This window comes from Myodes glareolus, chromosome 2 (genome assembly GCF_982192425.1).
Source record: "Myodes glareolus chromosome 2, mMyoGla1.1, whole genome shotgun sequence".
NCBI classification, from domain to species: domain Eukaryota; kingdom Metazoa; phylum Chordata; class Mammalia; order Rodentia; family Cricetidae; genus Myodes; species Myodes glareolus.
The window spans coordinates 122,859,762-122,884,825 of record NC_142027.1 but is presented as its reverse complement, the minus strand read 5'-3'; the positions used below and the strand labels follow the sequence as shown (position 1 = coordinate 122,884,825).

General features: G+C 49.8%; 1 protein-coding gene across 1 annotated transcript in view; it reads left to right on the top strand.

Moving 5' to 3' along the window:
• Window positions 1–25,064, top strand: part of Dnah10 (dynein axonemal heavy chain 10) — a 121,032-nt gene that overhangs the window by 73,508 nt on the left and 22,460 nt on the right. The window contains exons 42-57 of the mRNA XM_087903640.1: window positions 1,402–1,536; window positions 1,822–2,038; window positions 2,958–3,077; window positions 4,532–4,677; window positions 9,175–9,327; window positions 10,789–11,049; window positions 11,729–11,901; window positions 12,898–12,991; window positions 13,447–13,614; window positions 14,212–14,400; window positions 15,151–15,322; window positions 17,906–18,109; window positions 18,489–18,569; window positions 21,075–21,272; window positions 22,899–23,060; window positions 24,144–24,318. Of these exons, the coding sequence (XP_087759766.1) occupies window positions 1,402–1,536; window positions 1,822–2,038; window positions 2,958–3,077; window positions 4,532–4,677; window positions 9,175–9,327; window positions 10,789–11,049; window positions 11,729–11,901; window positions 12,898–12,991; window positions 13,447–13,614; window positions 14,212–14,400; window positions 15,151–15,322; window positions 17,906–18,109; window positions 18,489–18,569; window positions 21,075–21,272; window positions 22,899–23,060; window positions 24,144–24,318 (2,648 nt within the window). The remainder of the gene's footprint in view (window positions 1–1,401; window positions 1,537–1,821; window positions 2,039–2,957; window positions 3,078–4,531; window positions 4,678–9,174; window positions 9,328–10,788; window positions 11,050–11,728; window positions 11,902–12,897; window positions 12,992–13,446; window positions 13,615–14,211; window positions 14,401–15,150; window positions 15,323–17,905; window positions 18,110–18,488; window positions 18,570–21,074; window positions 21,273–22,898; window positions 23,061–24,143; window positions 24,319–25,064) is intronic.

Sequence of the window (25,064 nt, the reverse complement as noted above, 5' to 3'; positions counted from 1 at the left end):
TCACAAGTTCCTTGGTGGGCACTGGCACCATGCTGAAAGAGCACTTCTAGCTAAGATTTACTTTTTTTGTTTTGTTTTGTTTTTTGGTTTTTGGTTTTTCGAGACAGGGTTTCTCTGTAGCTTTGACCTGTCCTGGAACCTGCTCTGTAGACCAGGCTGGCCTCGAAGTCACAGAGATCCACCTGCTTTTGCCTCCTGAGTGATGGGATTAAAGGCGTGTGCCACCACCTCGCAGCTTACTTTACTTTTAATTAAGTACACACTCATGCACACACACACACACACACACACACACACACACTTTCATGCATATGAGTGCAGTTTCCAAAGAGGCCAGAAAAGGTCATCAGACCCCCGAAGCTAGAGTGACAGGCAGTTGTGAGCTGCCCACTGTGGGTCCTCTACAAGGGCAGTACACTATCTTTTTGTTGTTGTTTTGTTTTATTTTTTGAGACAGGGTTTCTCCCTGTAGCCCTGGCTGTCCTGGAACTCTCTCTGTAGATCAGGCTGACCTTGAATTTAGAGATCCACCTGCCTCTGCCTCCCAAGTAAGTGCTGGAATTAAAGGCGTGCGCCACCACCGCCTGGCAAAAGTACATCATCATCTTAAAGTTTTAAAAAGCATGTATTTTATGATTTTATGTGTATCAGTGCTTGCCTGTATGTATATATGTGCGCTGTGTGCATGCTCATGCCCAGGGAGGTCAGAAGAGGGTGCCAGATCCCCTGGGACTGGAGTCGGAACCTGTTCTGAGCCACCGTGTGTGTGTAGAGAACTGAACCCAATTCCTCTGTAAGAGCAGCCAGTGCTCTTAAGGCTGAGCCACGGCTCCAGCCTTAGTACGCCATCTTAAGCGCCGAGCCTGCCCTCCAGCTGCACACCCAACATTACGTTAAACTCTTCCCTGAATGTTCGATTGTGATGCCTGAACTCTAGGACCATCATCTCCTTTTCTGTCGAACGGGGCCTGTTTTCTCCCGTCACTCAGGTGTGGGGTCACTGTGGCAGCAAAGGGAAGTGAGGGTAGCCAGAAAAACAAATCTGGGGCTTGCCACCTGCTGAAGTCATCGCCATGGCTATTTCTCACCCTTGTTGGGACAAGAGAAACCCCTGATTAACTTCCAGTTAAAAGGATCCCTGAGCAGGGCCTGGTGGCGCACACCTTTAATCCCAGCACTCGGGAGGAGGAGTCAGATGGATCTCTGTGAGTTTGAGGCCAGCCTGGTCTACAAAGTGAGTTCCAGGACAGCTGGGGCTACACAGAGAAACCTGTCTTGAAAACACACACACACACACACACACACACACACACACACACACACACAAACAAAACAAAACAAAACAAAACAGAAAGAAAAACAAAGGGATTCTTGAAAAGGATTTGGGTCTCTCCTCCGCAGGTAGAGCAAAAGTATTTAAACGACCTCTTTGAGAAATACGTGCCCTCGCTTATCAGCATGATCATAGAGGGGATAGTGGATGGGAGGCAAGGAGAGAGGCTCAAGATGGTGGTTCCTCAGACAGACCTGAACATGGTAAGAACACTCCACTGCTGAGGGCGGGAAAGGAAGACTTCCTGAGAGATGGACCCCTGAGGTGGGAGATGGACTTAAAGGGAGCAGAGATGGCTGATGGGTGAATGTCAGGGTCAATTCTTGTGACCCCTGCTCCCCATGCAAACTAAGGGGCCAGGCTCCATGTGTCCAAACCAATATGGCGGGTATAGATGCCATCACCATGGGATAGGGAACCCCAGGACTCAGGACAGATTACATCATGGAGTTTAGAAAGAGGGGCTGAGACAAGTTTTCTGTGACCAGGTAACCCAGTTAACCAAGATGATGGATTCGCTACTAGAAGGGGAAATCGAGGACCTTGACCTGCTGGAGTGCTTCTTCCTGGAGGCTCTCTACTGCTCACTGGGTTCCTCCCTGCTGGAGGACGGGAGGGTCAAATTTGACGAGTGCATTAAACGCCTCTCGTCGATGCCAACTGCAGACACGGAAGGGACCTGGGCCCGTCCTGGAGAGCTCCCAGGTAGGAAAATCCTGACCCCTTCTTTGGTGCAGGCTTCCAGAGGAGGTGGACTTGCTTTTCCTTGTTCCTGCCTGTGTTATGTGGCCAGTGGTATGCTCAGGGCTTCAAAGGTGTCACCTGCTCCAGCAGGCCAGCCCCTGAGTCACACTGCAGAAGGGGGCTGTGCCTCTGACTCCATCTGAGCTCTCCATACCTGACACACTCCAGGGTTCCCCATTTTCCTCTGGGCTCTCCCGAATGTCTTATAGACCAGCAGATAAGTCATAGAGTACCTTATAAAGGGTTTTAAATTTTGCATGAATATGTGCGCCCTTAAATAGAACCAGGTGGCGCCCACAGGTGGCCTTCCGCTTGGAGAAGTGGTCTGAGCGATGGGTGGGCATGGCACATGTGTGAATGGGGATCCTGGTGAGGAAATGGTCTGGGGAAGGGGTGCAAATGGCGGATGCAGCTCCAGCTCTGGAGCTATCTTTGACACCATGTTTCTTCTTTTCTTTCCCGCCCTGTCTTTGCCAGATATCCTTATGGGTCATGGGTCACGGGTCATGGGTTATGGGTCATGGATCATACCTGTACTTCTCTAGTCTCAGAATTCAGCATCTGCTTCAAAATTTTCTGTTTATTTGCCCCTACCCTTGCCTGGACCACTAACATCTGTAACAGCGGGGTCATGGCTTTGCACCCGGGGTTGTGTCTCTAAGGAAGGACTGGTGGCTAACTCCAAAAGGTAGCACTGGTTCAAAAGTCCCAGATCTGGCCAGCATTGATTCTGAGTACTCTCTGAGGGCCTATCCCGTGAAGGAGTAGCACGCAAGACTGAGTGTCCTCTGAGGTGAACAGGCAGCTCATTCCAAATGCATTAGACCCTGTCCTGCTCCCAAGTCTGTGACCAAAACAACACGGACCCTTGTTCCCTCAGGGCATCTTCCCACCCTGTACGACTTCCATTTCGACCCCAAGCGGAACCACTGGATCCCGTGGAGCAAGCTAGTTCCTGAGTATATTCACAACCGCGAGAAGAAATTTGTGGACATCCTGGGTGTGTAAGCAGCAGTCCGGTCTCAGCTTCTTGGTGTGAGTGGATGTGAGTGGGTGTAAGTGGGTGTGAGAAGACGACCGTGGCCTCATTGGCAACTGAGTGTCATCCGTGGAACTGGCTGGAAGTGACTAGAGGGTGGCACCACGGGCCCCTTGGGGTTCCACTTTGTCCTACGCCTCTGAGCACCTCTGTGTGTGTGACCTGGGTTTCCCTTGCAAGCTGATGCCCATGATAGCCTGTTCTCCACCGTCCTTTACATATCCTAGGACACCCCAGCCACAGAGCTGGCTGAGCTCAGGGAGGGCCGGAGGGAAACCACGGCAGAGGTTCACAATGGGCATGGATCAGGGTTTCCTGATCCACCCTGTATGATAATATAGTAAGCATGTCTGGTCCGGTGCATGATGTCTCTGGAGTGAGACACCTGCATTTTCTCAGTCCCCCCTGCCCTGCCCATTGAAGCCTTCCATGGGAGAGTGGGTGGACTGGACCCGACTGTGTGATGATGCTGCCTTCAGCAGAGGTTTTCAGGAAACCGGTCCCGCAGGTGCCTGAGGTGTGAGTCGGGGAGAAGTGGGGTTTTCATCCTGAGTACAAATCAGATGGAGTTCGGGGAGCAGGGTCGTTGAAGTTGGCATAGCTGCCACAATCGCTTTGCCAAGGAAATACTCAATTATACACTTTGATTGGGCAGATGTCACGCCTTCAAAAGCCATGGAACAGCTGGGAAACCAAGACTAGACTTAGCTCACATTCACCTTAGCTGGGGAACCGAGGCTAGACTTAGCTCACATTCACCTTTGCAGCTGGAGCATGACTTAAAAACAAAGCAAGACAAAATTCCAGGCAGTGGTGCCGCAGGCCTTTAATCCCAGCACTCGGGAGGCAGGGGCAGGAAGATCTTTGAGTTTGAGACCAGTCTGGTCTACAGAGCAAGTAGGATAGATAGGGCTACACAGAGAAATCCTGTCTCGAAAAACCAAGCCAGAACCAAAACAGTGCCTGTGTTTTGTGTGTGTGTATGTGTGTGTGCAAATGTGCCTGTATGTGTCCGTGTGTCTGTGGGGCACATGTATGTACCTGGCTGCATTTATGAAATGAACAGGCTGTCTGATGTCTTCCCATATACCGTGTGCCTTCCCGCCTCGAGACAGGTCCCCTCACTGAGCCTGCAGCTTGTCCTGGTTACACTGCCTGGCCAGCAAGCTCTCAGGTTCTGCCTGACTCCATTCCCTGATACTAATGTTAAAGGCACACACAGTCACACACAGCTTTTAATGCACGTGCTTGGGATTGGAACGCAGGTCCTCATGCTTCTCGAGCAAGGCTGTTACCCTCTGAGCCACCTCTCCCATGCCAATGCTGCCTCTTACTGAATGCACGGAACTCAGCGTGAGCGCCAGGCGGCCAACCGCTCAGAGTTCCTGCGACGCCCCGATTCTTCTGTCTTTCAGTTCACACAGTAGATACGACCCGCACCACCTGGATACTGGAGCAGATGGTTAAAATCAAGCACCCCGTGCTTTTCGTGGGTGAATCGGGCACTTCTAAGACAGCCACTACCCAGAACTTCCTTAAGAATCTGAGCGAGGAGACCAACGTAAGTGTTTGGATTAGTTACCTGTTGCTGTATGACAAGCTGCCCCAGCTCCGGTAGTTTAGTGCCTCAAGCCCTTATTACCTCTCAGTTTCAGGGGTTGGGACTCTGATGTGACTTAGCTGGGTGACTCAGGCTCAGGTTCTCTCATGGAATTGTAGTTAAGGTTGGTGAAGGCTGCGTTCATTTGAAGGCCTGACTAGGGCCGGATGGCCGTCTTCTAAGATGGCATTTCATGTGTCTTAGATCCTCAGCGTGGGCCTCTCCGAGGAATGCTTGACTTTGTTTGTCTTAGATCTTTGCTATAACAAAAGACCCGAGACAGGGTAGGTTACAAAGATTAGCCGTTTACTTAACTCAGCTCTTGGGAGCCAGGAAGTTCAAGAGCATGATGCTGCCATCAGATGGGCAAGGAGGGCCTTTCTGGTGCGTGGGGACATGGAGGGCAGGGAAGTAACACATGGTGAGAAGGAGCAAGCCTGCCAGAGGAGGCCACTTTCATAAAAGACAAGCCACATGAGTCTTACTCCCTATCTGATCGCCCCCAGCAGTCTTGGGAGCCTCCGAAGCTCCAGTGCATGGGAACTGGGGCGTATTCCATCCACAGCAGTGACATGCAAGGGCAGCTGGCTTCCTTCATGGCAGAAATCCACACGGCAGAAGCCACCGAGTTCCTTGTGACATAGTGTCAGAAACTCACTATACCAGAAATGCAGACAAATGTGTTTCTTTTCACAACATCAGAGTCTACTAAATAAGAAGAAATTCACAAGGTTTAGAAGTTTTGTTTATTTTTTTGAGACAGGGTTTCTCCGTGTAGCCCTGGTTTTCCGGAACTTGCTCTGTAGACCAGGCTGACCTCAAATTCAGAGAGATCTGCCTGCCTCTGCCTCCAGAGTGCTAGGTTTAAAGGTATCACCACCACCACCTTGCCTAGGTTTAGCAGTTTCAATGACAGTTATCACAAGGTTAGTTATCCATCTACCTGGGTAGCCTGGGCAAGGTGGATGCAAATTATCCCTATTTTCACGACTGATACTAACTCTCACAGCACACCTTAGACATACCATTTATCTGTTTGCCTATATATGGATTACAGAGGGGCCACAGCAGAGCTCCAGGGGTCTCTGAAGTGTGTGGAGAGTCTGTATCAACGCTAATGAACCCAATCAGAGTCAGAGTGGGTCAGGTTTGAGAGCACAGCTGTGGAATGTTTAGCTGCCAGGTGAAAAGGCTGAACCGGGTCAGGAAACAGCAGGCCAGGGCCAGGGCCAGACAGGTGAACAGATGAACCGACCAGCAGTTGAGAACTCTGTGTCAGCAGCAGGGCACAGAGCCACGTCAGCAAGTCCTTGGTCCTCGATGTGCACTAGGTGCCATGATAGGCTGGTGTACAGCCAGGCTATCATAGTATTGGGTGTCATGGTAGGCCGGTGTGCAGCCGGGCCTTCGCAGTATTGGGTGTCACTATAGGCTGGTGTGCAGCCAGGCCATTGCAGTGTTGGGTGTCACAGTAGGCCGGTGTGCAGCTGGGCCATCACAGTATTGGGTGTCATGGTAGGCCAGTGTGCAGCCAGGCCATCGCAGTATTGGGTGTCTATCGCTTTTTGGGGTCCAGACAAGGGAGTTCCACACTTTCTTTGGTCTGGTCTGATAAGTCCTTGGGCCTGGTTTCCTTGACATTATCTTAATACACTCATGAACCCCCACAGTTTTGGTTCTCCCCAGTAAACATGGTTTATTTTCTACTCCCAAGAATAAATCCTTATTCAGTCTGTGCTGGATGGGTAGTGCATGGCCGATGGTGCCCCCCCCCCCAGAGGTTACAGGATTCCTTCTCCCTCAAAATGGAGTCAAAAGCAGCTTGTCAAACGGAGTCTCCTAGGACCGTGTACAGCCTAAAAGACTGCTGTTTAATACAATAAGGGGCTGCTGAGAGAGGACATGGACATAGCCTTGCATGCACCACCTACTTATACTACACGGGTCACACAGGGAGTCCTCTGAGCCCCTCAATTGGACTTGGGGTACAGGTGATGGAGGGCCATCGTGGAGGTTAGCTGTCACATTCTCTGTGATCCTTTGGTGTGTTCTATAACTTGGTCACGTGTGGGAAGGTCTGCTATGAACGGTGCCCCAGGCCAGCCACCAGCCCAGAAGCTGCAGCTCACATAGACACTCTCTGGGGACTCACAGTGGGGTATGTAGGAGGATACCGGGAACATGAGGGTGCCCCAAGGTGACAAGAAGGATTCTGGGTGTGTTCTTCACACGCTGTCACCTGAGGGACCTGTTCATGTTCTCTCTGCCCCTCCACTGGCTCTAACCCTTTTCTGTTCTCACAGTCTGCTCTTGTTGATTCTGTCCATCCTGCGCTTTTCTGTCCTGGTTGTCACTATACCGGTTACTCTCTTTTCTGTGATAAAACACCATGACCACAGCAGCTTAGAGAAGGAAGGGTTGATTTCGGGGCTTAAGGTCCAGAGGGATAAGAGTTCATCACTGTCATGGGGAAGTGTGTCAGAAGCACCAGGCATGGTGGAAGGAACAGCTGACAGTTCACATCTCAACCATAAGCAGGAAACAGAGTACTAACTGGGAATGGCCCGTGGCTTTTGAAATCTCAAAGCCTGCCCCTTCCTCCAGCAAGGCCACACCTCCTAAGCTTCCCCAGACATTGCCAACAACCTGGGACCAAGCATTCAAACGCCAGAGACATCTTATTCAAACCACTACAGTAAGAGATGCTTATTTCAGCTCTGGAATCTCAGAAGACAGAGACAGTTGGGTGTGGTGGCACATGACTTAATCCCAGCACTCCGAAGCAGAGACAGATAGGTCCCCGTGATTACTAGGCTAGCCTGGTCTACATAGTGAGTCGCAGGATACCTAGAGCTACATAGAGAGACTCTTTCTCAACAAAGAAGGCAGAGACGCCCCCTGCTTCCTTCTCTGATGCTTTTAATTCTGTGCCTTCTCTACTCCTGTGGCTTCTGGAAGCCACACGGGCCTCAGGGACAGGTCGTGCCCAGCTGGGCTTTACTCTGCAAGAAATGTTGGATGGGTCAGGCCTGCCTGCCTCTCTCCTCTGATGCAGTCACTTGCAATGCGGCATATTTAGTTTTAAAGGTGTCAGGGTGGAGGGCACAGGATTGCTGTTAGAAGCTGTGACTTATAGGTCCGTGGAGGCTTCAAGAGGAATCCCTGTTCAGAGTCTTCTGTGTGCATCTTCACTTTCCTAGGACCCTGCCCCTACACCTCACTGGCTGCAAGCAGACAGACACACAGACAACCAGTTTGCTGCTGACCATTGGCACATATTCATGGGTACTCATGGCCAGCTGGGTTGAAGGACATTTGGAAAGTCAGTTGTTCCCAAAGTGTGGTCCACAGACAACTTTGGCACCAGCTGGGAAGTTGTTTAAATACCTCACTGAAAAAAAAATAAAAAAATTAAAAATAAAAATAAATAAATAAATAAATACCTCACTGATTGAACCCCAGGGGCTACCGAGCTGTGTGCCTCAGCAATGCAGCTGTGGCTGGTGCATGGCTGAATATGAGCATCTGTATGTGTGAGTGTGTGTGTGTGTGTGTGTTGCACGTGCACTCTATGAGTATAGTTCCTCTAAGAGCACAAGAAAGAGAGAGCAGAGAGAGAGAGAGACCTTTGTCTCTGGACAAAGAGAACATTTTCCCTCCAGCGAGGAGGTCCAGCAGGAAGCCTCTCGTTGTTCACGCTTTCTTTAGCCTCCTTATTAACCTGCAGTTGCCTTGAAAGCAATTTATGTTTAAAACTCCTCTGCCGTAGAGAGTGGTACAGCAGATGTCATCGAAGTCATTTTGTCAGACAGTTGCCTTTTTAGAGGCCACCAAGGTAGAATGATACTTTCCCCTACCACACATCATAATGTGACTTCCTAATCACCCGGATAGAAAGGACCAAGGAACCGTTCTACCCAAGTCCAGCTCGGTGAACCAAATGAGTGTGATTGGAGTCCCTTTCAGAAGCCGGATGACATGTGGGTAATAGTTAAGGCTGTATACCTCAGAGAGGGTTTGGAGTCTTCCTAATCCTCCACCCCTTCATGAGGGGGTGTTAATGCGTCCAACCTTGGGAGGGTCTACTGTGGAAAATCACAGCCTCTTTGATTTCAAGACAGTGTGGCCTTGGGGACAGCATTCCACAGCCTGCGTTGTCCCAAGGCTCGTGGGTGGCAGCATGCAATCTAACAAGAGGAAAGAGTTAGCATCGGTCACTGTGTAACCCTGGCCGGCCTGACCTTGCACTCACAGAGATCCTCCTGCCTCTGACAGGGTCTCACTGTGTAACCCTGGCCGACCTGGCCTTGCACTCACAGAGATCCTCCTGCCTCTGCCTCTCAAGCATGCTATCATGCCCACCTCTGGCTTTAGCTCTTAAAAATGATGACTCATGGACCTGCATCGGTTCTAGACCGTCAGTTGGAAGCCAGTTGTTTCCCCTCTGCTCTGTTGCAGATTGTGCTGATGGTCAGTTTCTCCTCGCGCACCACATCCCTGGACATCCAGAGAAATTTAGAAGCAAATGTGGAGAAGCGGACGAAGGACACATATGGGCCACCCATGGGGAAGCGCCTGCTGGTGTTCATGGATGACATGAACATGCCAAAGGTGGGCGGAGCTTATAGAGGTGGGTTAGGTCTGTGTGTGTGTGTGTGTGTGTGTGAGTGTGTGTGTGTGTGTGTGTGAGTGTGTGTGTGTGTGTGTGAGTGTGTAAGTTCGTGTCTTTTAAGATTTGTATTATTTAAGACTAATTTTAAATTTTACCTTTATGGGTGTGTTCCTGTGTACACATGAACCCAAAAGACCAGAGGAAGGTGTCATCCCCTGGATCTGGAGTTACATGTGGTTGTAAGCTGCCTGACATGGGAGCTGAGAACAGAACTCTGATCCTCTGGAAGAGCAGCAAGTGTTTTTAACTCTGTACATCTGCAACATGTCTGACAATCTATACATTGTCCACTCATGGATTCAGTCACCTATTTACCTCCTGTTTCATTTATCCACAGACCTGCATCTTTTATTCTTCATCCGTATGTTAAAGAATCTGTAAAAATCCATCCACCCACCATCCATCTATCCATCCAACCATCTACTTACCCATCCAAACATCCATTCATCCACCTATCCACCTCTCAGTTCATCCATCCATCCATCCACTTATCCATCCATCCATCCATCCATCCACTTATCCATCCATCCATCCATCCATCCACTTACTCATCCATCCATTTACTAATTTACCATCCAACTACCCACTTACCCACATTGGGCGCCATTTTATAAACAGAGTCTGCACTTTTGTTTTCTGACTGCCCAGACCCAAATAATCACACAGAAACTATACTAATTACAACACTGTTTGGCCGATGGCTCAGGCATATTTTTAGTTAGTTCTTACATCTTAAATTACCCATTTCTATTATTCTATATTTTACCATAAGGCTCGAGGTTTACCAGTAAGGTTCTGTCATCTTTATCCTTCGGCAGCTACATGGGATCTGCTTGACTCTGTCTTCTTTCTCCCTGCGTGCAGTTTAGTTTTCCTGCCTACCTATCTTCTGTCCTGCCATAGGTCAAAGCAGTTTCTTTTTTAACCAATGGTAATAAAACATATTTCTAGCATACAGAGGGGAATTCCACATCACCCACCCACCCATCCATCCATCCACCCACCCACTCATCTTTATATCTATCCATCAACTTACCCATTAATCTATCCACCCACCCATACACCACCCACCCACCTACTCATCTATCTATCCATCCACTCACCTACCCACTCACCCATCCATCCATTTCCCATCCATCCATCCATTCCATTTGCTGATCTCCTCCCAGGAAACTGACACTGTGCGGCATGTAAGCCTCAGCTGTCGCTGCCTTCATGAAATGCAGTATGGTGAAGGAGACAGATTTTAAGCCTCGGGGGTGAATAGGTAGTTGTTGGCTTGGGAAGCCCTGCGAGGCCAACCCGGAATGCTCATGGGGAAACAGGAGAGGTGAGCATTTGAGGTTGGCACTGTCTTGCCCAGTTCTGCTTTTCGATACAGCTCTTCTCTTTCCTCCCAGGTGGATGAGTATGGCACCCAGCAGCCCATTGCCTTGCTGAAGCTGCTGCTGGAAAAGGGTTACTTATATGACCGCGGGAAAGAGCTCAACTGTAAGAGTATCCGGGACCTGGGCTTCATCGCCGCCATGGGGAAGGCAGGAGGGGGCCGCAATGAGGTGGACCCCAGGTTCCTCTCACTGTTCAGCGTCTTCAACGTCCCTTTCCCATCAGAGGAGTCTCTGCGCTTGATCTACTACTCCATCTTGAAGGGCCACACCTCGGTAACTGGGCTCTCCCCACCAGTCTTAACTGGAGGACAACGTGTTGGGTGGGAGCGTGTGCAGGGCTGATTTGTTTACCCTAGCGTGGGGTCTGTGCTTTCCAAGGCTTTGGCCAGAAGGGGAGAAAGTGGTATGAGGAGCAGGAAACACTGTGAGCCTTGTCAGAAGCTGTTTAACTACAGATGAGGTCATATACCACTGTTAATTACCTACCCTGCAAGGCAGTCAGAGTAGGTCAAATCGTGAGCTACACACACACACACACACATACATGCACATACACATGCACATGCATGCACACACGCATGCATACACATACTCATGCATGCACATACACGCACAAATGCAAAAAATGTAAAATTCACATAATTTAAAATTCATTATTTTAGCCACTTTAACACATGTTAATTTAGACATTTGGTCCATCAGTCTTGCTAACTTGTCTCACTGTGTAAATAGAACACTTTTTTTTAAACCAAAGGAAACCTGTACCCATTACATATTCCCCTTTCTCCAAGTCCCTGGAATCCACACAGCCTCTGAAGCCTGGCTTCTCTCACTTAGCACCAGGTTCTCAAGGTTACTCTCCCTGATCTAGTCTATCATGAAGGCACCATATTTCTCTCATCCATTCTTCTACCGATAGATGTGACGCTTGTTTCGTTTGTTTTTTTTTAAGACCTTTAATGAGAGCATCGGGGGCGTGAGCCGGAAACTGACATTCTGCACACTAACACTTTACAAAAATATTGTTCAAGATCTCCCTCCCACCCCTTCGAAGTTCCATTACATCTTCAACCTTCGAGACCTGTCCCGAGTTTTCAATGGTCTTGTCCTCACTAATCCAGATCGGTGAGTTTGGGGCTTGTTTATTTTACTAAAATATACCCTAAAGCGGCCGTTCCCAAACTCTCACAGGGTCACCCAAGACCACGGGAAAACACAAATATTTACATCACGACTCATAACAGTAGCAAAGTTTTAGCAATGAAAATAATTTCATGGTTGGAGGTCACCACAACATGAGGAACTGTATTAAAGGGTTGAATGATGGCTTTGGTTAGAACTTCTCAATGAATCAAACAGGTCACAAAAACATGTCAGTGAATCATACGGCATCCTTGAGTGAATGGATGGAGAAAACAGATAAACCCTTAGGGTGACAGCTAATGCTCCTTGGCGCCCAAAGTTGAGTGTGTACAGTGTCTTGGTCCCTCCAGTGGGATGGTTTTGCTACCTTACCTGCTCAGCCCTGCGGCTGGATCTGCACGGAGCCTGCGGCTAGTCTGGCTACAGCATTTCCTGCTGGGTGGAGGATGGTGCCTCTCCAGGAGTCGCCAGACACAGCACAGAAAGGGTTAGGGCTGGAAGAGTCTCAGGAATGCCAGACTCCCATCTTTCCTGGGCAGCTTCAGTCTCTGTGGATCTGCAGGGAGGGACCAGACTATGTGGATCCACACCAGCAGCCAGCGACACTGAGGGATGGCAGAGGGCTCTTCGTGGTCTTTGACCTGCCTTGGAGGGCCATGGGTGGTTTACAGTGGCGGTCTTCCTGTTCCTAGTCTTTTGGACGGAGTGATGACTCTTTGCTAGAATTAGAGAAAGTTCTAGAAGTAGGGCCAGGAAATGGAGCAGCCCTGAGACTGATGCTAAGTTCACACAGGTTTTGTGCTGTTCATGCGACTGGCAAGAAGGCTCCATTTCCTCCTGACAGTAGGATGCGCTGTGGGTGATGACTTTGTCACCTCCATATTTAATTTGCTAGCTTCCAGTTTGTGCTCCCCCGTCCACCTGAAGGGGTTCAGGTGGGGACCTGGTGACTGACAACATCACCCTTCCTTTGTGTAGGTTTCAGACGGTGACTCAAATGGTCAGGGTGTGGAGAAATGAGTGCCTGCGGGTTTTCCATGACCGGCTCATCAACGAAGTAGACAAGCAGCTGGTAAGCATGCGCAACGCCTTAGTGTGTGGAAACCCCACGTAAAGTCTGAGTAAGACACATGCCAGCGGTGCCGGCAGGATGGTTCAGTGGGCGCTGCAGCCAAGCCTGATGATCTGAGTCCATCCCTGGGGCCCCGATGGTGGAAGGTGAGGACTGACACCCAGAAGTTATCTTCTGCCCTCTACGTGTGCCCCCAAGCATAAATAAATAAGAAAATGTAATTGAGAAACAAACAGACAAACAAAAAAAAGAGGGTTTAGAAAAAAATAAAACCAAAACAAACCAACACAGGTTTCTCACAAAACCAACTCACACAGGATGTTCACAGCAGAAGGATAGGCGCCACTAGGGAAGGTCTGGGCAAATTATCCCACCGAAAATGGTAAATTCTCTGTTCTTGTTAAATATATGCAACGGTGGACATGCCTGGGGCCTTAACCCGCTTTTGTTTCAAGGTGCAAGAGCACATAGGGAGCCTGGTGAAGGAGCATTTTAACGATGACTACGATGCCGTGATGAGGGACCCCATCCTGTTTGGGGACTTCCGGACGGCTCTGCAAGAGGATGAACCACGTGTTTATGAAGACATCCAGGACTATGAGGCCGCCAAGGCACTGTTTGAGGTGCGGACTGCCTGCCTCCAGCTCTGTCCATACAGGATATTTCACACCCAGTCGCAGTTCACTGTAGCAAGTTGACACCCTGCAGACCGGAGATTTCCTTTAGTTTTAGTTATATATGTGTGTGTGTGTGTGTGTGTGTGTGTGTGTGTGTGTGTGTGTGCGCGTGCGCGCGCGTATGTGTCTGTGTCTGTGTGTCTGTGTGTGTGTATGTGAACATGTGTAGATGAAAGCACATGTATGCTTGCATGCTTGCATGTGAGTATAGGTGCCCATAGAGGCCAAAAGAGGGCATCAGACTCCCTAGAACTGGAATCACAGGCATTTGTGAGCCACCTGATGGAGTGCTCTAACTGCACTTGGGTCCTGGGAAGAGCAGCATCTCCCTGCCGAGCCATTTCTCCTGTCCCACGCCCAGCCAACTGCAATCCTGATGTCGGGAATTAGGTCTCCAGCCCCACATATCCTAAGGATCCAACTGCGTACTCAGCCTTGGATGCTGAGGCAAAAGACAGCTCTCTGCATCTTTTGTCTTTCCTGATGCGAAGGAGAGAGCCTGCCTCATAAAATGTGGTGGGCTTATGGACCCTTTTCCCTCAGGAAATCCTCGAGGAGTACAACGAAGTCAACACCAAGATGAACCTGGTGCTGTTCGACGATGCTCTGGAGCACCTGACGCGCGTGCACCGCATCATTCGGATGGACCGCGGCCACGCGCTGCTGGTGGGTGTGGGCGGCTCTGGGAAGCAGTCCTTGGCCAGGCTGGCAGCCTACACGGCAGGCTACGAGGTGAGGGGGATTCTATGTAAAGAGTTGGGGCAACGACCTTCAGCTTTTGTCCCGTTCGCCTGAATTTGCAAAGCATCTAACTTGCAGGGACTTGAGAACTCCAGCTCAAAAGTGAGACACAGGCTCTGCCTGCAAATTTGGAACTGTGGGAACACGGCGGGGGGTGGGGGGAGCCTGGCCAAACCTGAGAGGAGTGGGAGGAGCTGTGGGTGGCATTGCTGACTGCCACACTTGCAGCTCATCACTTCCTGTAACTCCAGCTCCAGGGGATCCAGGGCTCTCCTGTGGTCTCTACAGGTCCCTGTATGTATGTGGTTCACTTAAAGACATACATGCACACACACACAAACAAAAATCAATATAAATCTTCTTCTAGAAGATGAAATTGCTTTAAAGAGCTGTAAATCAAAATGGCATAGCCCATCATTTTAAGTGTGCTTTTTGATCTAGCCACCAATCTGTGTGACCATCACCAGCCTTTGCGGTTGCAGGTTTCCTGCTTGTCCTCCCTGTGACTCCCAGGTGGCCTGCCCTTTCTCCAGACATACATTCCACATAGGACCACACACCTTTTCTACTCACACCTTGACACATGTGTGCAGCACACATAGGACACTTGTCAATCATCCGACTTCCATACTTGTGCGCCTCAAGCGACGCCATGTTTGGGGGCATGCAAACCTACGCGCTCTCCTGCTGTACTCAGCACCTTTCCCTGCCTCAGTGGGCACTGTTTGCCTGTTTCCCCAGGTGTTTGAGATCCTGTTGAGCCGAGGCTACTCGGAGACTAACTTCCGGGAAGATCTGAAGAGCCTGTACTTGAAGCTAGGGCTGGAGAACAAGATGATGATCTTCCTGTTTACAGATGCGCACGTGGCTGAGGAGGGCTTCCTGGAACTCATCAACAACATGCTGACCTCAGGTACTGCCCACCCGCTGGCAGGAACGTCCAGCTTCACCTCCCACTGCAGTCTGAGACAGGCCTGGCAACCTATGCTGGCACACAAGCCCCTGCAGTTCTCAGCCGGGCAGCTGAGCCCTCCTCTGCTCCTGCTGTGGGTGTATTGGTTACTGTTCTCCTCCTTGCCACCAGGACTGTCCTGTGAGTCCCTGAACCTGAAGCTGTGTGTTTCTCAGCTCTGAGACACTGTGGACTTACACCTCAGGTTCTGCAAGAAATACAGTGCCCGTGACCTCTGTTGTCTGCGAGGTTCAGAGTCTGAGATGTGCAGGGGAGGGGTGGGTACGGAAGCACACACAGAGACACACAAGGATTGCAGCTGCAATAGTGAGACGGGGGAGGAGCCTTGTGGAACAACACTCCGGAAGCTGGTGTGTCTCCTTCCTGTGGCTCTTCATCAAACCGCCCAAAGATGAGTTCATTCCAACATCCCCGTGGGTCTGTAGGGTTTCTTTAGGTGACACCGAGGCGTGAACAGGTCCAAGATGTACGAATTTGTCCTTTTTGGTTTACAGAGGCTGCCCCAGCCCAGGGCTCCTTGACTCACAACCCCCTATTCTCCGCTTTTGTCCCCCTCGCCTGACCCCTGCTCTTCACCCTTTCCTGTGACAACGCCCAGCTGCCTGGGTCCCTGCCAAGTCCCAACTGCAAAGCGAAGTCCCTTTGGCAGGGAGCATATGTCCTGGGGTGGGGCCAGCTGTCTCTGGGGACCATCGTTCATGCTCCCATATTGGGTAGAGGGGCCAGGAGGCCACTGCTGGAAAAATCTTACGTGTAGGGAGTTCCCTGTGGAAGAGACAAGAATATTGTGATCTCATGGGAAGGATTCAGGAGAAGCTGGGGATGTAGCTCAATGGGAGAGTGTTTGACTAGCATGTGAGATCCTGGGTTCGATCCCCAGTACCAGGGGAAAACACACACACCTATGCTGGGCACAGCAGTGCATTGTGTATTCCCAGCACCCAGGAGCCTGAAGCAACAGTGCAGATTCTTGTACACTGTGAGTCCCAGAACCTTGACTAGAGGTGAAGAGGGAATGGAGAAAGAGTTGACACACAGAAAGAATCTGGAATCGGGTGCTCTGGGCTTTCTCTGATGAAGAAGCCACAGTACCCCAGAAGCAAGCTTAAGGTGTTTTGTTGAACAAGGAGGCAGGGTTATCGCATGCAGGTAAACATGGAGACAGGATTATTGCAAGCAGATAAACATGAAGGCAGGGTTATTGTAAGCAGATAAACATGGAGGCAGGGCTATTGCATACAGGTAAACATGGAGGCAGGGTTATTGCATACAGGTGAACATGAAGGCAGGGTTATTGCATACAGGGAAACCCTGTAAATGCCCATGCCAAACAATACACATTTACACAGCACTTCTTGCTTTCTAGGAGGGTCAGAAGTCCAGGCTCATCCTCAGCTACATAACAAGTCCAAGGCTAACCTAGGCTACATGAGACTCCGATTTAAAACAAAAGCAAACAGGCGTAGAGGGGCACCGGGATGCAAGGTCTTGTGGGTTGTTTTAAAATTGAAGCTACATTCTCACTGTCTGGGCACAGTCTATGTGTTTTCTGGATGTCCTTCTGGCCACCTGTGGGGTCTGTACCAGAGTCAAGGGAAGAGTCAAGGCCTTTTGAGGGTGATCAACTCTGGGCACAATACGAACTCTTCTGCATAGGAACTCCTTAACACAGATGCCTCGCCATCTGAAGACACGGATGCTCACAGTCACCTACAGTCACACAGTCCTTGCCCAAAGCCTTGATGGCATTGGGGGCTGTGGGTCTGTCCTGGGCCTTGCAGGATTCGACATTGCACACCAGGCTGGTCCCACTGGACATGGACCATCCCTCTTCTAGTTTTATTTCTGCTGCAGCCACAAAAGCCCTGAGCACAGAGTGCCTCAGGGAAGGGCAGGTTCATTTGGGTCAGGATTCCAGGTGGAAGGGGATTATTTTAGGAACAGTCACAGCAGTAGAAGCTTGAGCTGCTGGTCACCTCACACATGCAAAGTCAACAGCAGAGAGAAATGAATGTACTCACGCTGCCTGCTTCCAGCTTTCTCCTGCCCTGAAGAGTTAAGGACCCTCTGCCTAGGGAATGGCGCTGCCCATGGTGGGCTGAGTCATCCCACATCAATTAACAGACTAACCAGATAAAGACAATTACTCGATTGAGACTCTCTTCCCAGGTAATTCGACATTGTGGCAAGCTGGCATTTAACACTCACCAACTCACTCCCCTCAAGTTGTGACCATGCAAACTGTCCTTAGACATTGTCAAATGCTTCCTGGGAGATTAATCACCCTGTGACGAGAATCTCTACTGTGAGAGGCACACGTGCATGGGCTTTAGTGCCCAGCACAGTCCTCAGAGCAGACAGGGGACACTCACTTCCCACCACTTTGATCTTGGTGTGTGTTGAGCCTGGACCCTAGCCCTTGTCTTCTTCTCTTCCCATCATGCCTTGCTCCATCACCTCCCTTTGCACACAAGGAGGTCAGAACTCAGAGATCTGAAAGCCCTTTACATCCTTGTCCTCCAGGGATCGTCCCTGCACTCTTCCCTGAAGAAGAAAAGGACGGCATCCTCAGCCAGATTGGGCAGGAAGCCTTGAAGTATGGCATGGGCCCCGCCAAGGAGTCTGTGTGGCAATATTTCGTGAATAAAAGTGCCAACAACCTACACATTGTCCTGGGCATGTCACCAGTGGGCGACACCCTGAGGACCCGGTGCAGGAATTTCCCAGGTATCCTTCACCACTGCGGCAGCATAGTGTGTGCTCTGGGGAGCTGGTACATCCCAGCTCCCATCCGGATGTAGCACTTGAGTTGAAAGTTGACCCCGCACCATTGGCACATGTCCCTGGTCCCTCTCAATCCCCAACAGGCATGACTGGTGTCTTCCTGGCAGGCGGGTGTGCAATTCTCCCCAACTGCAGGGTGCATGGTGTGGGGAGGTTTTCCCCTTTTCTATCTCCCAGTGTCACAGGGACAAGATGCTGAGACAAAATCATACTTGAACGTGCCCAGCTGAGCCACCACGCTGGTCGATACTAAAGACCGCGCGCGTATATGCTGGAGCAACTCTGGGCTGCACAGTGATCCTTTTTCTCTTCTCTCTTCAAGGCCTAGTGAACAACACTGGAATCGATTGGTTCATGCCCTGGCCGCCCCAGGCCCTGCATGCTGTTGCAAAGTCATTTTTAGGTAAGTCACCACTGTTGCAAGGACAGCGTGGTGGCCTCATAAAGAAGTTTGTCACTTTTCTGAATTTTGACCCAGCAGATTCCTTCACCATAGATTTCCGATGGCAAAGAATAACTTTGTGTTGTTACTGTGCCTTGGGGCTATATTTTGCTCTAGTCCAAAGGGATCAGGAGTCTGTAAGGCATGGCCTGCTGCCAAATGTGGCCCCTTAATTGTCTTCATGAATAAAGTTTTATTGGCCCACACTTCATGAACATTTTGTCTTTGGCACTTCCTTACCCATAGACAGTACTATTACTGTTCAGTTCTTTGTAGAGAAAAACTGCACTTAAGGCCACTACCATGGTGGTGCCAGCACGATTTTTCTTTTTCTCTAAATCTAACTTGAAAGGATGTATGACCAATGTCACAGCGTGGCTTTGTAAATAGTTCCAACTTTACAAGTATGTACCCAACAAACTCAATAAACAAACAGCCCTTAACTTCCAAACAAGCCAAAACCATAACTTCAGTTATAATGCTGTTCTCCTGGGAAAGAAGCCAGGAAAACATTTGTTGCGGTGTTGTGACTCAGAATCTGGCAGACTGCTACTGTGAAGGTCCATGTAGCAATATCTGCTTTGGTCACAGCTGCTGAATTCTGACAATATGCTTTGAGAGCCATCCAGGACAACATGTAAATGTTTGTGGCTGTGTTACAATAAAACTTTATTCACAAGAAACAAGTGGTGGGCCACACTTGCCCTGTGGGGTTGTGGCTACCAGCCGTGCTATGGCTGTGCATGCTAGCTTCCATGGTATACAAGTCATCTCCATACCTCTTCAGCGTGCAGTGTTTCAGTTCTGTGTACAAAACCACCCGAATTTTATTTACAGTTCTTTCTCCTTAGCATATGTTCCCTGAAGTTGAGGTGACCATGTTGCAAAGCTGGATGCTTGTGGGCAGACTTTTTCAGGCATGCTGTGTATAATCTGAGTCAAGGCAGAGCTGCAGAATGTGGACACACCAGTGGTTTTTGCTCCTGTCTTCCTTCTCTCATATCCTGTTTGAGGCTGCTGCATTCCAGGTCATCAGCTGATCCAAGTGACAAGATCTTTGCTTTGGGAGAGAGCGCCAATCATTCCAATAGATTCCCAAAAAGGGCCCCTTCTGCCAGTGTGTGCTGGACACTGGGATCTGTCACAGAATGGCTGCATGTACCCACCCAGCCGCCATGGGCAGGGGTTTCATGCTGGACTCTGGATCAGTCGGGTTGGTTGTGGGCCCCACTCCTGAAGCCCTAGCTTCTTCTGATGGTACCTGAGTCCCGGGGAAAGGCAGAGGGTCAGTCTCCCAGGGCAGGAGGGCTGGCCTGGTGTTAGAGAAATCACCACGGAGAGACCACAGGTCCCAGAAGTTTCTACAGGTTGCTCATTTCCTTTTTTAAATTAAATTTTTGATTACATCAGATTTTTTTTGGGGGGGGGGAGAATATGCCTATTGTAAACTGTCCCGTTCTGTCTGTCTTGAGTGCACCTGAAACATCAGTCACATTCATGGTGTCATGCAACCTCTACTGCCCCCTGTTACCAGAACTTTCCATCATCCTAAGCTGAAGCTCTGCACCCATCTAAACACTGCATAGTAGGCAGAAGTTTCTGTCCTTTAGCTGCTCACAAATAAACACACTGAGGCTTATATTAATTATAAATGCTTGGCCAATAGCTCAGGCTTATTACTAGCTAACTCTTACATTTAAATTAACCTCTATCTCTTATCTACACTCTGCTCAGTGGCTTGGTACCTTTTCTCAGTATGGCAGACTACTCATCTTGCTTCTCTTTATATCTGCTGGCGACTCCTCTGACTCTACCCTTCTTCATCCCAGAATCCTTATTTTGGTTGTCCCTCCTATACTTCCTGCCTAGCTCCCAGCTAGTCAGTTCTTTATTAACCAATGAGAGTAATCCATATTCACAGTGTCCAGAGGATTATTCCACAGCACTGACTTCCCTCCCCCAGGGCCCGGATCCCTCTAACCTGCTTCCCAACTCAGTGACTCTTTCCTGTTTATGTATTTCATGTAAATGGACCCATGCACATTGCTGCTTTGTGTCCAGTTTCTTTCTTTTAGAATAGTGTTTCTGGAGAGTCATTTATGGTATATCCCACATCAGTCCTTTGGTCCTTTCCCAGGCTGAAGAGAACTCCAGAGTGTAGGACTCCACATTGTTACCGTTCAGCACAGATGGACTCAGACCTTTCTCCTTACCACTCTGCTCCTATGAACACTGGCTTCCATGGACCTGTTGGAGGCTGTGTGTCCGGTTCTTTCAGGCCAATATTTCCCTTTTTGGGGACTTGGTTTTTGTTGTTGTTGATGATGATGTTGTTTCTCTGTTTTCTGTGGTGCTGGGGCCTGTCCCCCCCAGCCTCATCTGCTAGGCAGGTACTCGCCACTGAGCTGCCCCAGCCCTCCTTCTCCCTGTTGTTAACCCCCGCTTTCTCCTCTCCTTCCTGTCCAGGGGACAATCCCATGATTCCTGCAGAGAATATCGAAGACCTTGTGGAGCACGTGGTTATGGTCCACCAGTCGGTGGGTGAATTCAGCAAGCAGTTCCAGCAGAAGCTGAGGCGCAGTAACTACGTGACGCCTAAGAACTACCTAGACTTTATCAACACGTACTCGAAACTGCTGGATGAGAAAACCCAGTACAACATAGGTGAGCAGGGTGGGACGGGGGTGGCATTATTGTGTGGACAGGGTTCAGGAGTAAGGCTCATCTCTGCAAGGCCTGGCACCTTTATGATTGGGGCAAAATAGAGCAGATTTGGGTTTTGCATTTGGGGCGGTTCATCCCTGCGGATAAGACACTGCATGTGCTACGGACCGGCTCAGGGGAGCCACTTAGACCGTGAGGGAACAGGATGAAGGACGGAAGATTTCAGGATACGGTGGAGGAAATTGACAGACAGTCACTCTCAATGTATTTTGAAAATGATGCTGCAATTTTACTTTGTCAGTGTGAGGCTTTTATATTTTTACAAACAAAGAACTTGGCAAAGGTTCAGCAGATCATAAAAAAAAAGCATAAAACAGTTTACAAAAAAATCTTTGAAAATGCTTTGACTTGGGCACAAGGACTTTCGCCCAGTCTGTACCAGGCAGCTGGCTGGGCTAAGTGACCTTGTGCTCAGAATATCTTGGGGTGTGAGAGGAGAAGGCCACTATCTTCCTGGGAAAACTTTCTGCTAGGAAATTTTAAAGACATGATCTCAAACTTGTCTGAAACTGGTCTCATACCATAAATCTCAACTTTCTTCCCTCCCCGACTCTCAGGGTCAGATGTTGTAATTAGCCTAGGTTTATTCTGGCCATAATGAAGGCTGCATAGGCCTCCTGCACGTAATTCTCAGGCAAACATCTAGTGTTGCTGCAGCTGTTTTCCTACAGAAGGCTTCTAAGGTTTCTCCTGATAAAAGCATCTCCTTTTGCTCCACATCATTAAGGAATTATTTTAACGATGACTTCCCTATTTCCAGAACTGGCTATTTCCTTAAAGGCTTTAATGAATAGTGGGGCAAAATTCAAAAATGTCCTTAGCAGTCTTGTTTGTATCCGCAACTGCCTGGAATAGTCTGATCTGTTAGCAATATGCAAGGATCACAAAAACAAAGAAAAGGATACACATATGGCTTCCAAGGACAGCCAGGTCGAGTCAGTACAAATGGCGACTCAGGTGGCATTACACCACAACTGATTGCCAAGGGACCGTCTGGAACACACAGCTTCGAGAAGCACAGATCCCAATCCTCCGGCAACACTTGCCTGCCCAGTCAGCATTTCTGCTACACTGGTGAGACAGCCGTGGATGTAGCATGCATGCTCTTAGTTCTGTGTGGCCCTGTGTTTGCAGGTCTGTTTTCTTTGCCCTGGATGTCCCTTGGTCCCCAGTGTGCTCTGCTAGAAAGGGTTTTTGAGGAAGGACTCTCTGGTGGCTGCTTAAGAGATGCACTGTTAGCTGGGAGGTGTGGCACATGCCTTTAATCTCAGCACTCTGGAGGCAGAGGCAGGCGAATCTCTGAGTTCAAAGCCAGCCTGGTCTACACAGCGAGTTCTAGGACAACCAGGGCTACACAGAGAAACCCTGTCTCAAAGCCAAACCAAAACAAAGAAGATGCAGTGTCTTCACGCTAGCAAATGCCATGCGTGCAGTCTGGAAGCTAGAGCAGGTATGGCGTCTTGTAGAAGTGAGGTTTCCCCCCTCTTCTTGGATGGATCCCAGTGAGGCTAGTGCAGGCTCTTGCCCTGGAGCCTGGACCACTGACCATGTGCTGTTTGCCCCCAGCACAGTGCAAGCGTCTGGAGGGTGGGCTGGACAAGCTCAAGGAGGCCACCATCCAGCTAGATGAGCTCAACCAGAAGTTGGCCGAGCAGAAGATTGTCCTGGCCGAGAAGTCGGCTGCCTGCGAGACCCTGCTGGAGGAAATCGCCACCAACACAGCCATAGGCGAGTGCCTGATGTGGGCCAGTTTGCGCCTGAGGGCCCAGGGCTGCTCCAGGTCCCTGCTGAGAGACCACTGTGCTGTGGGCAGCCATTAGCAAGCCTTGAGGCACAGACCCACCACCATCATGGGATTCCCACCCTTAGTGTCTCCATATTTGTTTGGTTATTTAATTTCTAAACGTTTTGTTATTTTTTAGTGTTTTTTTCCTATTCATAGAGGTCATTGTAATAATTCTATATAAACTCAGCGAGAGGCATGTCTTCTCATGAGGACACCAGACACTGGAACAAGTCTGTCCCCAAGCCAGTGTTACCTCATTTTCGCTGATAACATCATTTCCAATAGGGTCTCATTTTGAGGCTCCGCTGGCTGTGAGCCTGGGGGCCACTGCCTGCCCCCTTGTACTCCCTGAGCCCTGTGTTACTATCACCTCTGAGTTCTAGCTACAGGAGGTCCCCATGACTTAGAGGCAACCAGACAGAACACGAGCCAGTGACAAGGTGACGTCAGTGTCACCAGGCAGAGAGGAAGTAAGACAGAGGGGCTGCTCTCCCTAGATGGGGCATCTCTAGGGCTGGATCTGAGTGAGCATAAATAAAAGTGGGGGGGGGGGCGGTGTCGAGAAGCAGAGGGTGGGGTGGGAGATTGAGGGCCGGAGAGGTGGCTCAGTGGGAAAGGTGCTTGCTGTCACTCTTGAAGGCCTGAGTTTGATCCTGGGATCCACACAGAAGAAGGAGCTGACTCTGTGTCTGGGGAGCACAAATAAATCAAATGTTAGAGAAAGGGAGAGAGTGAGGACTGTGGGGGAAAGAGGGGAAGCAGATCCATCTCAGCCATCTGAAGTCACAACGCCACTCAGGGTCCTTGGCCAGCAGTGTCCAGGCAGGTGCGGCTGACACGGATCCAGAGGGTAGTATCCAGCAGGAAATGTCACATAGAGTCCTCTCTGTGTGAGCACTGTGGCCATCGCAGTGACCAGAGCCCCCGGCCACTCTCCCAGATGACCATGCCTGGCTTTGAGGTTCCCACACAACTTAGGTTCCCTCTGCTGCACCCCAGCATCTCACCAGCCCCTCTCCCTGCAGCGGAGGAGAAGAAGAAGCTGGCGGAGGAGAAGGCCATGGAGATAGAAGAACAGAACAAGATCATTGCTGTAGAGAAGGCCGAGGCCGAGACAGCTCTGGCTGAGGTCATGCCTATCCTGGAGGCTGCCAAGCTGGAGCTACAGAAGCTGGACAAGTCGGATGTGACTGAAATCAGGTACGCATTACCACGTTTGCTCCCACCTACACCGCTAGAGCTCACTCAGGGCCTGCCTCTGGCTCACCCCCCCCACACCAGGCAAACCCACCCAGGGAGTTCAGGCTCCACCAGGAGGACGGTTGTGAGCCACCATGTGGGTGCTGGGAACCGAACCCAGGTTCTATGAAAGAGTAGATGGTGTTTCGAATCACTGAGCCATCTAGCCCCAAGCCAGAGAATTTTAATATGGAATCAAGGCAACCAGCTTTACAAGGAAGGTTCTGACTGTGGAATCAGGGTTTGGGGAGTAAAGGCTGCCTGTCCATCCTGTGGTACCTGTGGTACCTGTCTGTGTCCTTTCTGCCTAGGCCTATGTTCGACAGATTTTTATAATCTAAAATTTATTTGTTTCATTACAAGTATGTGTGCATGCTGTGACCCCTGTGTGGAGGTCAGAGGATGACTTTCCAGCGTGGGTTCTCTCCTTTATTATGTGGACCCTGGGGATTGAACATGGTCATCAGCCTTAGGCCTCAGCGGCAAAGGTCTTTACTGGCTAAGCCATTTCACCCACCCAATTTCAAAGTTTTAGTTCATGTTTGTGCTCTGATACAGAATTACTTCCTTAGGGTTTTAAACTGGCCAGAGGCATCCCACAGTGTGGGTGTCACACCTTATTCAGTGGGCACCCTGCTGTGTCTTTGCTTGAATCTTATCTTTTGTCTTTACAAAGGACACAGCAAACAGACCTTCACAGCACCCTG